Here is a 12,871-nt window from a genome sequence, read left to right on the forward strand (position 1 = left end):
GCGGAGGGGCCCCGCTCCGAGGTCCTCTCCTGCCCCCATCAGACGGGCTTAGGGGAGGGGGGCGGTCCGGGGAAGCCCCGGGTCCCTCCTGGGGGGACCCGCGATGAGTTAATTATAGGAAGGGGAGGGTCCACGGGCCGCTCCCTGACTTTAGGACATTCACCTCCTTGGACCTCCAGCGTCCTTCCAGCCCGGGAAGAGATTCCCCAGAGGGAGCCCCAGGACCCTGAGAGGCCCCCCCAGACGCCCACCACGTTTTGTGGGGGTGGTCCATGTCCGCTTCCAGTTCTTGGGTATGCTTCCCTCATTTGTATTACTCTGGAAAGATACCACGTCTGTTCTTGACTCGCCCTGATGCTTCCGTGTATTACTGGAGCACATAGGCCTCAGCGTCTCTTCCTCCCTCCAAGATTAAGTTATCAAATGATTTCTGCCCCCTGGGGCTGAAGCTTCCTGACGGGAGAGTGAAAGACCCCTCTCCTAGACAAACCCCTCCCCTAGTAGATAGATAGGATAACTAACTGCTTGTTTGCTTTTCTGTAAACCGCTGGCTATTAGGTATGAAATTAGGTTAGGTTATTAATTGTGTGAATTGCTCTCTTACCTTTCTCTAGCCGCGTGGCTTATAGAAATAATAGAGACGCCATGATGACACTCCTCCCTTCCCCCAGGGTTGAATTCAATGTAACTGCTCTTTTGCCTTTCTGTAACTGCTTGGCTTTTAGGGCATGACACTTGACTCCTGTTTGAACAAGATACCCTCTCCTAATAGCAGGGGCATGGTCATGTAGGCAGGGGGCCACATAGTCACGTAGACAGGATGTCTTTCTGCTGAGTAATAAGGTCTAACTTCCCCTCTTTGTTTCCCCCTTCCCGCCGCTCTCTTCGCATGCGTGGGCTAACTGGCCAGTTCTGCTTCTGTAAGATTGCTTTGTCTGCTTTCACATGTGGGTCCCCTGATCCATTCCACTGACGCCAAGTATGCCTGTTCAAACTATCAATCAGTTGCGCCCCACCCAAAACTTGTTTGTACCTGTCTATAAAAACCCGGCACCACCCCAGCCGGGTGTGCTCAGCTAGCAGGAGCTGCTGACCACCCGCAGGCGCGCGCTGACCACCCGCAGGCGCCTGCGTAACAATAAAGAACCTCTTGCTGATTGCATCCAGTGGCAGTGTTGGATTCTTGGGTAAGGGGATCCGCGGGTCTTTCAAGAGGACACCAACCTGGGTTTCCAGAGCCCAGAAGATGCGAAGACACTGAAGGAATCCAAGCCCAGGTCACTTCCTGAGGGAGACAGAGGCTGGGAGCCGAGGACTGGAAAGGAATGTATTTCCACCCTCCTCTGACCAGTTTCGGGTCCTCCCTCCCCACAGCATGAAATGGGGGCGATCAGGCACAACTGCTCATCTAATCCTCAGAGCTTCAGCTGGAGGCTTGAGAAGGTCCCCCTAGGATAAAATGTGTAGAAGATAGTATTTTGCTAAGGGATTCTTCGGTAAATCATAGTTCCTTTTCTTCTTTAAAAATGGCACAGAGTCTGGAGGTTTCTTAATCTTTGATTCATTATTCAAGGGTTGCCTCTTTAACTTACACCTAGCAAGATTCTGCGGTCACCGGTGTGTTATCTGCTACGTCTTTTCAAAGTCATGTGTAGGGGACGCTTATATGTACAATCCAGAAACTAGATACCGGAATGGCCAGATAACCTAAAGACCCCCAATAGGGTATTAGGTTAGTTTGGGGTGGAATTGTAATTAGAACCAACCCTGAAATCTGCTAAGTTACTTTTCCACTTCAGCATGTTTGTAACCAGTCGTTGACTTTCTATCTGGCAGTGATCTGCTGAATTTTATACCCAGTTTACTTATTCATTAAAAATAATAATAATAATAATCCTCAGGATGCTTGGGTGGCTCAGGTCAGGATCCCAGGGCCCTCCCGTGAGTCCTGCATTGCTCCTTGCTAAGTGCAGCCTGCATCTTCCTCTGCCTTTCTCTCTCTCTCTCTCTCTCTCTCTCTCTGACAAATAAATGAAATCTTAAGAAAGAAAAAAAGAAAGAATCCTCATGTTCTATGAGTAAAACCTACATCAATTTACACTGACAAGTAAAAGAATAGGGAAGTACAAGTCAGAAAACCAGGGTTCTAGGCCCAGCTTGGTCTGTTTGAACTTGACAAGCCACCAAACTATTTTGGTTTTCCCCCAGGAGATATTTCAGCTCTAAAAATTCTGATTTGAAGTAATAACAAATACTGTCTTTAGCCATGGCATTACACTAGTCCTTTTTGTGTTAAATTTTACAAAGTGCCAGCATCTGTCATCACAAATGGTGCAACAAGCAATCCATATGACTTTCATGAGAACAGTGGCTTCGGACATTTGGGGCCATGACCACAGAGAGAAATGTACTTTGCATTGTGACCCAGTAAAATTTTCATGATTCAGTACATGCTACGCACAACAGTTCTGGTATTTTCTATCTTAATTGTTTTCTGGGTCCCCCGCTCCAGTACTGGTCGGAATCGACTTTGTTGCTTTCATGACCCAGCGAGTCATGACCCTCATTGTGACAAACATAGATTTGAGCTCTTATAAGAAGCTTTATATTTCTGGATTCTAAATGAGTTTAATTCAGATTAATAAGGCTCTCTCAGTATACTCTAAGACAAAGTTTCTCAAAATATGTCCTGGAATGTTAAATGTTACACACACACACACACACACACGCACACACACACACACACACACACACACTTCTTTGACAGCGACTTAAGTTTGTGAAGTACTCGGAAAAACAACATGAAATGGATTTCTTTATTTCAGAACTTCACAGGGACTTTGATATCCTAAGCCACTGGGAGTCTTCCAGGAGATAAAGTGCACTATGGTTCTCATACTGATTTGACCATAGAATGTTTTTTTCTTGGGCCTTATCTTCTGAAGAACACACTACTTGGGGAAAATGCCTTCGCAAAGACCAATTACTAAGGTAAAATGAACTCTGAGTCCGATAGGTAAAATTCACATGCAGATTCAGCTTGAGTTTCTCCATCTAAAATTAGTTTAATAATACTGCTTTTGCAACATGTTCATGAAAATTAACAGAACCTTGCATATCAACTGTTTAGCACATGGTCTAGAACATAACAAGGGCCTAAATGAAGATTTTTTTTTTCCACTTGAAACTGTATGGCAAATGTACAGATGACTCAATGGGAATGAAATATGGTGAGTTCTAAGAAAAGTAAGAAAATGTGATGAACTTTTAATTTTACCAGGCATAACACAGGGAATCAAAAGCAAAGCAGTCATTAAGTTCCTTTCACAAACTGCCCCCTACATTTCTGCTTTGAGATAAATCCCTGCCTCCCCCCCCCCCCCCCCCCCCCCCCGTTTCTTTGCCTCTGGCTTGCACTGTTTCCCACACTCATGTCCATGCACTAGCTCAAATACTAAACCAATGTTTGTAGTAGGTTTTCTTCCAAAATATGTTTGAAATAGAGAAATAATTTCAAAAGTCACACATATGTAGTCTCCCTGATTATGAAATCAGTCCCTTTAAGACTTAAGTTTCATGAAATCAGTTAATGTGTGGACATTTTAAAAATCTGTGCAACAATTAACTGGGCAGGAGTGTGTGTGTGTGTGTGTGTGTGTGTGTGTGTTTTCCATTTGAGGCTGACTGGTCAATGTTTTGCATCTTATCATAATTTGATAGCATTTTCATACCCCATGCATATTGTGTTCTAAACATATAAACAAATTTTTGTCATTTCTTACAGCAAAAAAAAATCATTTATAATTTGTTGTTCTGCTATTTACCTTTTCCACACCTTTTTTTTTTAATAAGATTTTTTTTAGAGTAATGTAAGAATCACACCAGAGCTGAGGGGGAGATGGAGATTTCTCATATGCCCCCCAGTCCCTACACAATAGAACCTCCACTAGTATCCCCACCTCCAAACTGTAACAAAAGAGTAGTATGTTAGTTGGAACAGCTGTGGGGTCCTGCCACCAGCCTCATGGCAGTGACCCATCCCACCCTGTTCCCTGTCCCTGTAGATAGGTGGTCTTTCTGGAGCTGTTCCTGCAGTCAGCGGAGAAGCACTTCTAGTGGGACACAGGTTCAACCTACTATGTCCTCACAGACCAGCCAGTGGCCATGCCACGTGTGTCCCCGCAGTAGGACCGCACACTTGTGTGTCCTGCAACCCTCAGACTCTCATGCCCCCCACTCTGTGTCAATCCTGAAAGTCAATGCTATCACCAGCCCACCTTCCAGAGACTCTGAGGGGCCAGGCCACTTGCCTGTAGTCATGCCCGGCGCACTCCTGGGTCATCTCAAGGATCCCTCAGCCCGTGCTGGCAGGATGTGTCCATGCAGCCCATGGAGATTATCAGGAACTTCTCCCAGCAGTGCTTCCTCTACGAGGTGGAATACTTGGTGTGTGTGAACATGGCCATGAAGTTCAGCTACCACATGGGCATAGAGTTCCTGTCCCCCCTCTTGGCACCCTGCACCCTGGTTTCTTCAGGGTAACCCATGATTTCTTCACCTAGGAGCACCGGCCGCATTCCTGGGCCTACATTGCCAGAGACGAGAGTGACTTCTACTGCACAGGAGGCTTTTGGGGGGAGTCGGTAGTCGAGGTTCTCCAGCTGACCTCCGCCTATCACCAGGTGATGGTGGTCTATCAGGCCACTGGGTTCGAGGACGTGTGGCACAATGAGAGCTACCTGAAGAGGTACCTGCTAGAACATAAGCCCACCAAGGTGCTTTCCCCGGAGCACCTGTGGGACCTGCTATGGCTGGGCTGGCCCCAGGTCATGAAGAAGCTGAAATTTGTGGCTGTGCCCAATAATCACCAGGACATCCAGAACTCGTGAGGGGTTGCACCTGCTTCCAGCAGGGGACTGCCGTTGGCAGAGCTGTCAGAGCATGTTCCTTTCCCTGTCCCTTCTAGAGAAACTGTGGAGCACTGCCCACTCAGCCACATCCAGAACCCGCCCCCAACACCCGCACAGAGGAGACCTGCCTGGATGCCCAAGGGCCTTTCTTTGTGGTCACTCCATTTTGATCACTTCTGGGTCATTCAAGGCTGTGAAGGGCTCCAACTTCATGCCAGGTGTTTTTCTGTGTCAGTGATGGGCAAATATTTTAATTTTTTAAAAAGATTTATTTCTTTATTTGACAGAGAGAAAGAATACAAGCAGGGGGTTGGCAGTAGTGGGAGAAGCAGGCTCCCTCCTCAGGGAGCCCAATGCAGGACTCGATCCTGACACCCTGGGATCCTGACCTGAGCTGAAGGCAGACACTTCAACAACAGGCCCCCCCAGGTGCTCCCTGCCTTGTTTTTCAATGCCTATTTCTGTGCCGGTGTTTGTGAAATGTGGGCACTGGGTACGTCTGGATGTGCATCCTGTTGGGATCCCTTGGTGCCTACCAGTGGGTCTGCACTCGTACCCTCATCTGCACACACTGCATCTTAGCATGCAATTGCTGAGTGCCTACTGTGAGCTGCTCAGTCTCCAACAAGGGCCGGAGCGTGAGGGTGAGAACTGAGATAAAGGATCCCTACCCTGGGCACTCCTGGAACCTGGGATGGCCCCATCCTCCTGACTCACTGTTTTCCTTATTGCAGTAAGGAAATGCACATCCCCCTGATGCACTTAGCTTGATGACAAGTCTAAGTCAGTGGTGTCAGGTACATTCACCATTCTGCACCTGCCAGCTGCATCGATCACTACAACTTTGTCATCAAAATTGAACCTCTTCCCATGAGACACTAACCACCCAATCCATCCCTTGGCCCCGGAACCCACCAGTTCCTTTTACCTCTAAGAGTCGAGGGCTCTCAGTCCTGCAAGTGGGGTCCTGCAGTATCAGTCCTTTAGGGACTGACTTATTTCCATGGAGCACAATGGCCTCAAGACCTGTCCCCATTAGCCTGGACCTGACCCACTTGTGCCCCAGAGGATGGCTCAGCTTGCCCTCCCCCATCTAAGCCGAATTTCCTCAGTACCTGCTGCTCTCCTCATCTTTCTCCTCAGCCCAATGTGTCCCCAGGCACTGTCCCTAGAGGCTCAATGATCCTAGCAATCTTCACCTTGAAAGACCAGTTCCATCCCAATGCCAACACACCCCTCTGGCAGCCACGGGCCTCACACACCCCATGTGTCCATGTCAGGTGCCTGCTCTTCCCACCAGCTGGCCACCTGCTCCCCATCTCAGAAGATGGAAACACCAGACCTTTGGAATCCTCTGTAACTTCTTTCTTGGCACAGACTGTCCCAGTAGTGAGGTGGCTGCTGGAGGACATTCGATGTCTAAACCATTTAAAGGCATATGGGAGTCTCTGCTCCTAGAGCAACAGATAACAGTTGGGGCAAATAGAAAACAAGCAGAATCACTGAAAGAAAGGCTGAGTGATGAGGAGCTTTAGGGAAGAAGGACCTGGAAGCCCTTACCTAATCCTGAGCCCCTGAAACGCTGAGTGCATGGGCTGGTTGCCTGCACAGGGCCCAATGGGAAGGCCCTAGGTTCACCCCTCAGGTGATTGTCAGGCTCTACAAGTAGGAGGAAGGCCAAGGCAGAGTCTTACATAGTCTGGCTGCTGCCGAAGGTGGATCCTGACACACACCCAGTGCCCCACTCCCCATCTGCCAAACTGGAAGCTGCTTTCATCAGGGGGTGGTTCCCAGATGTTCAAGGATACCTTGCCCGAAGGACAGAAGACCACAGTGTTCACAGACCAAACACTTCTGTGGCCATACAGGACAAGGAATACAGATTTGACAAAATTCGTTGAGAAAAGTCACTAAGCCCCCAGTAGAACTGTAGTGAGAGGGGAAGCAACAGTGAACCCCGGGGAGGAGAAGAATTGGTGTTTGACTTGCTGCACTGCACGATTCACACCATCCCATATCCAAAGGCAGAGAGATGAGTGCTGGTGACACAGGAAAGGAATTTATTTCAGTGCAGCAGACACCGGAAGCCCAAGGACTGACATGACTTCAAGGTGCTGAAAACACTCCTGGGCTTTTATATGAGGAATATCTAGGACAAAGGTCATGCAGGGATCAGTAAGTTTCCAGTCAATCATTGTCTTGGGGTCCATCTCACGGGATCTTGCTGGCATCAGTCAGTGTTTATTGCTTGAGGGGTCATTTTGGTGCCTGTCAGATCATTGATTTGAGTTAACAGCTGAGCCTGAAGGGAGGATGTCATCAGTTAGGAAGTACAGATGAAGGTCAGAGCGAAGGTGGGTAAAGGCCTCTTTCACTCCGAGAGCAGGGGGGCCTCTCAGCCTCTGCTTCATGCCTTGTCCTGCTCATCCCTTCCAGCTGCCTGGTCCTAACTTCTGTCCTTCGAATGAACTGGTCATCTAGTGAGTAACATGAGCCACTCCTGCAGATCATTTGAACCTGAGGGGGAGGTTGTGGGGACCCCCAATCTGTAGGCTTTAGATCATGAACATGGGTGGCCTCTCTGCCCAACCACTGGCTGACCACTAAGTTAATGACACAGGGACCTCAGGGGCCACACATGAGAACACAGACATGAAAAATTTAGTTCAGAAAAGCCACTAAGTCAAGAGTGGCAATGACAAGGAGCAGCAATCATGAAGCCTGGTGTGGGGAAGGTCTGATTTCATGATGCTTCCATTATAATATTTATCATCGCGCCCTGGACTTGTCACTGGAGTCACATCCCATGCCTGAGGGTCAGAAAGCTCCTATGTGTTCTTCCTGCCTCTCTGTGGCTCCCCCCGCTGTGCACTGCCCTGTGCTGCATCCCAGCAGAGGTTAGTTTTAACCAAGGCCAGGAAGGTGGGGTGGGTTTTCCTGAGTCCCCCACCTGGCTCTGCACCAGTGCTGCAGGAGAGGAGAAAGTTTTCTCCACCCTCTTAAGACCTCTCTCTGGGTCTAGAAATGGACAAAGACAGGTGAACAGGTAAAAAGCAGGCAAAGTGTCCTGATTTATTTGTGGGAGCCTCACTACCAAGACCATGGAGACCAAGAGAGGTGTCTACCTTTTAGATGAAGAAGCAATGAACAGGTGAAGAATTGACACTGGGCTTTGGCCTAGGGCTGGTAAATGGACAACAGGACAGACCTTCACTGGATCCAAACAGTTGTATCACAAACCCCCAGTCAACACTGCATGATCTACTCTATCATGAGTAGATCTTTGTTGCTTCTAGGGAACAGGGCTGGTGGGCCATTAGAACTCACACTGTGTCAAGTCACACTGTGTCAAATTCAGATATTCTGAATTTTCATCCCTTTTGAGGACTTGACGTTTCTCAAGGAAGTGCTAAGCATGGGTCTCTCCATTCTTTGTGCAATCAGCCCCCATTTTCAGGAGCATATTCCCAGTGCCCATCCCACTGGTTATCCTGAGGACTGCCCCCATCAGCTCCTACAGTGGCCGTGAATGCCATGTGGACAGGGACCACATGGTTGCAGGTGCTCACAGATGAAGCCCCAGTGCTCAGTTCCCAGCTGGGACCCCAGATCCTTTGCTGGAAGAGGGAGGAGAGGAGAGAGTCAGGTTGTGGGAGAGGGGGGAAGGGAGGGAGGAATAGAAGAAGAAGGTATAGATGCAGAGGAAGGGAGGGCGACAGTGAATGACTGAGGGACTGAAGGAATGTGGGAGGGAGGGTATGAAATTAGAGAAGTCTGGCCTATACTTCAGGAGTGATTAGTTGGAGGGAGGTCCGAGGGCGTCCCAGCCCAGACTTGGATGGTGGCTCAGGACACATCCTTCTGTCCTCCCTGTACCAACTTTCCTTCTCCAGGGCCCTCTGTCATCCTGGATCCTCTCCCCCTCTTCCTCAAACAATTCTGAATGTTCCCAGGAACATGGTGGCAGGAGGGCATCTCAGGAGGGGCTTCCCGAATCCTGTGCCCCAGATGAAACTGGGAAAGTAGATGCAGGATATTGTCTCATGAGGATTGGGACCAAGGATTGCATCCAACTCCTTGGGCATTAATACTGTTCCATTCCCTACGCTCCCCACCACCACTGTGCTGAGCACTCCTGACAATCCATTTGTGAAACACCGCACCAGAGTTTCCAGGGTGTATCCCAGGATGAGCACAGCTAGGTGATGGGTGCCCCTGTGGCCTGGAATGGGTGTTGCCACAGTTGTCCCAGACTGGGGTGCCCATCATCCTTCTCTCCAGGGAACCAGCACTGGACCTCCGTGTCCTCACATTTTCCCCAGGGATGCTGGTCCCCAGGCCAGACACCTACTGGTCTGAGGATGACCCACTCTGCCTCCATAGGGTTTCCTTTGCCAGAGTCCTTCCCCTGGAGCTTCCGCATCACTGACACACTCCCCACCTGCATAACCCCCTTCCTTTGACTTGCATGCTCTTAGTCTATGTCCTTGTGGGCCCCTGTGATTTGAAGTCTGGTTTGGACCAGAGGCAGGGGAAAGTGTCTCTGGCCTTGATTTGAGAGTGATGCGTTTGCCCTCTTTGGTGTGTCTTCCAGCTCTATGCATTCCCATGGTGTGTGTGCGGGCCACAGGAGGAAGCAGCCGTGTCCTGTCTGGGGTCAGGCTGTTGTGTTCCAGCAGGAACAGGGGGCTCGGCCCCAAGATTGGGCCTATATCCACTACAGGGACCTCTATTATTCCATCTCAACTGCAGTCCATCAGGGGGTTTCAGTATGGCATAAAGGAAATTCCATGTCAAAGAAATACAGGGGAAAAAAAAAAAAACAGTCCCTTTTGAAAATAGGTGGGCAGACATCAAGGCACTCACTGGGTGATTCCACTTACAGAAAACTCCAGAACAGGTGAAGGAACAGAAGAGAAAGTGGCTTAGGCATTGGGAGGGGCCAGACTGGGGAAGAAATGGACAGGGAGGGCTTGGGCTCGGGGTCTCCTCTGGGGAAGGAAATGATCCACAGTGATGTTCTGTGCTGTGAGGGGAGGGCGCCAGGGATGGACTTAGTGCTCAGCATGAGTTCAACTGAAAATAATGAATTTTATTTAAAATAGATAGTAGAGAGCATACAGGACTTGGAAAGCTACTATCACAGTGACTATGTACCAGAGAGAAAGAACACAGGGGGAGGGGATGAAACATTCTGACAGGGAGGCGGGGTCAGAGGATGGAACTGAGGGCAATTGTACAGGGATCTCTCCCCACAGAGCAGAGGTCAGTGGCTCTCCATGGCAGGTTCCTGGCCACCTGCTGACTGCTGGTCTCCCGCTGAAGTCTCGGCAGGCATCTTCCCTCACTTCCCAGCTCCTGCTGATGTTGGGCCCAGCCCAAGCTCCTAGGATGGAGCAGCTGTGAGAGGAGAAAAGGTCACATGCATGCTTGCCTCTCTGTGTGCCTTTGCACAGACAGGACCCAGCCCGGGCCTCCCAGAGAAGCCGCAGCCAGGAAGGAGTGCAGCCCATCCACTGGGTGCTCTGAGCCCAGTCCTTGCTCCTGGCCCCACACCAGCCTGTGGGGCTCTTCCCTGTGGGGCCCAGCCCCAACCATCCTCACACACCCGCAGGCACCCAGGCCCAGGCTTCTCACCCTCGGGCTCTGCTTCCACTGGTGGCCTGGGAGGTGTAGAAGGCTTTCCCAGGACTGGGGACTCCTGTGTCAAGGAGGAGTGCAACTCTGCCTGCCTGCTTTCATCATCTGTGGCCTTCTGCAAAGACAGGGACCGGTAGCTGGCCCACAAGCATCACACTCCTGCCTGGCCAATCCCACTGTCCTCCTGGCCATTCCTCCTGCTGTTTCCAAATCAGACACAGACCTGTGTGTGCACAGCTCTGCACCCAGCAAAGGGACCCACACCTGCAGGGCTCTCGGGATCAACACTGGGCAGAAGCTCACATCCCCCACATGCCATCCCACCCAGCCAGCCTTGACCTTGAATGTGACCTGACCACTGTGCATCTGACCTCTCCTCAATGTGCTCCTGCTCAGGAAGGCCCCACCCAACATGAGCCCTCCTTCCACGCATATGCATGCACACACACGCACGCGTGCTCACACACACACGGGAAGGGGACCTGGGGCTCCACAGGTTGATCAGAGCATGTGGGGCTGGGTGGCCGGCTCTGACCTTCCAGTGTCACCTTTCACTCCTTCCTACCAAATAGCCAGATGCTTCGGACAGTCCTGAGACAACGTCCTGAGTGAGGGCATGTGTTTGCCAGGCATGATGTCCTCTGCCTGCAGCTTCCCAAATTGGGGATGCAACACGCAGACATTTTGTACATTTGAGGATCTCTAAAGAAATGACATGGGTAGGGGGCTGTCCCTGGAATGTGGGTGCCTAGCTACGTGGGTTCCAATTCTGTTGGGCATCATCGTCAGGGAATTGAAGTCACCACTTACTGGGGACTCCTTATCCGACTTCCTCCTTACACCAGAGCCCTTGGGGGCCACTTCCCCCCAGCTTCTCAATACTCATGCTTCACCCCATGCCCCCTCCATACAGTGACACCAACACAGCCCACCCACACCCCCATGAGGCCTGGGTGCAACCATTTTTCTTGCTTTGAGGACAGATAGTTGGGTTCAGTCCTGTTTCCTGCTTCTATCCAGGATGGTAACCCCGGACAGACCCTGTGACTCTCAGGGCCTCCCTGGGCTCTCTGTCAAATGAGGTCATCTGGTTTCTATTTCTAGGGACGCCATCATGGGAAGCACCTCTTCATTCTTTCAGTCTCTGCTATCACATGAGGCTGGTGCACACACTTGGCAATGCAAGGTGAAACGGGGAGCTGGTCGGGGCACAGAACACTGCTCTGGGGTTCAGGCAAAGCCAATCCCCTGCTGCCCGTGTCCCAGCACCCAGGGGAAGGCTGCAATTTACTTTCTGACATTGTCCCTGGTGACAAAGAATTCTAGGGGCTCCCATTAGGTGTAGGCCCATGTCCCAGGGCCTCAACTGTGCCCATGTGCTGGGTCTTCCCCACAGTGGTTCCTGGGTGTTCCCGAATTCTGTTCCACATCCCTGTGGAATCCCTCTCCCCAGGCTGTATGCCTTTGTGACTGCTCTCTCAAGAAGAGAATGGGAGAAATGATGTGATGTCATTTCCAAGCTGATGGAGGGAAGTCTGGGACATCTCCTGGTTCCCTCTCATGTATTCAGTCACTGTCTCTTGTTTCTTTCTCTGTGTGTGTCTGTATCTTCACCAGGAACAGGACATGGGGACTCTGGGGGTGATGTGAAACCTCAGAAGCCTCCTTTGCCCCAGTTTCTCTCTCCTGTCCTGGTGCTTGGTTCCCTCCCAAGGCCTCCTTACCATGATCAGAGTACTGACTCTGGAACCCCTTCCAAATGGGGCCTCTGAAGCTACGAGGTGGTGGCCCTGAACTTGGTCCTAGACCCATGATCCAGTGTCATGTCACGTTCTACAAGCCCACGTCCTCAGCCCCCCAAACCCTCAGGCTGCCTTCTGCTCAGAAGGACAAGGGAGTACAAAGCATTTTCCCAGGCCTGGGAGCACAGTGGGTGTGGGATGGTGATCCAAGGCCAACAGACTCTTCCATAAGCCTGTGGGACCCTAGGGACACCCCATCTCCTCAGCCCAGTTGATAGGTGAATAAGCTGAGGCCTTTTGTGTTCTAGCCCCATTCAGACTGAGGGGTATCTCTTTCTACTTCCAGGTTCACAGGATGGACACCAGACCCCAGACCCTGTCCTCTCCCAGTGTTCTGGCAAACTCCTTTAGGCCCCTTGGGGAGCCCCTGACCATCAGCTTGGCCTGCCTCTGCTTCCCTATGCTATGGATCTGGGTTCTTCCCAGGGGTCCTGATGCCCCTGCCCCATGGCCCAGCTCTCTCTGACCTCTTTCTTCTTTCCCCCTGTCACCTACCCCCCTCCAGGGTGTCCTCTACTT

General features: G+C 50.8%; 1 protein-coding gene and 1 pseudogene across 1 annotated transcript in view; one reads left to right on the forward strand and one right to left on the reverse strand.

Moving 5' to 3' along the window:
* LOC123388870 (collagen alpha-2(I) chain-like) overlaps positions 1 to 274 on the reverse strand; it is a 58,937-nt gene extending 58,663 nt beyond the window's left edge. Inside the window, exon 1 of the mRNA XM_045069240.1 lies at positions 164 to 274. Within this exon, the coding sequence (XP_044925175.1) occupies positions 164 to 274 (111 nt within the window). The remainder of the gene's footprint in view (positions 1 to 163) is intronic.
* Positions 275 to 3,214: 2,940 nt separating this feature from the next.
* LOC106004543 lies at positions 3,215 to 4,889 on the forward strand (annotated as a pseudogene).
* The last annotated feature ends 7,982 nt before the right edge of the window (positions 4,890 to 12,871 follow it).

This window comes from Mustela putorius, unplaced genomic scaffold, assembly GCF_011764305.1.
Source record: "Mustela putorius furo isolate JIRA1106 unplaced genomic scaffold, ASM1176430v1.1 tig00003914_pilon_pilon_pilon, whole genome shotgun sequence".
Lineage (NCBI taxonomy): Eukaryota > Metazoa > Chordata > Mammalia > Carnivora > Mustelidae > Mustela > Mustela putorius.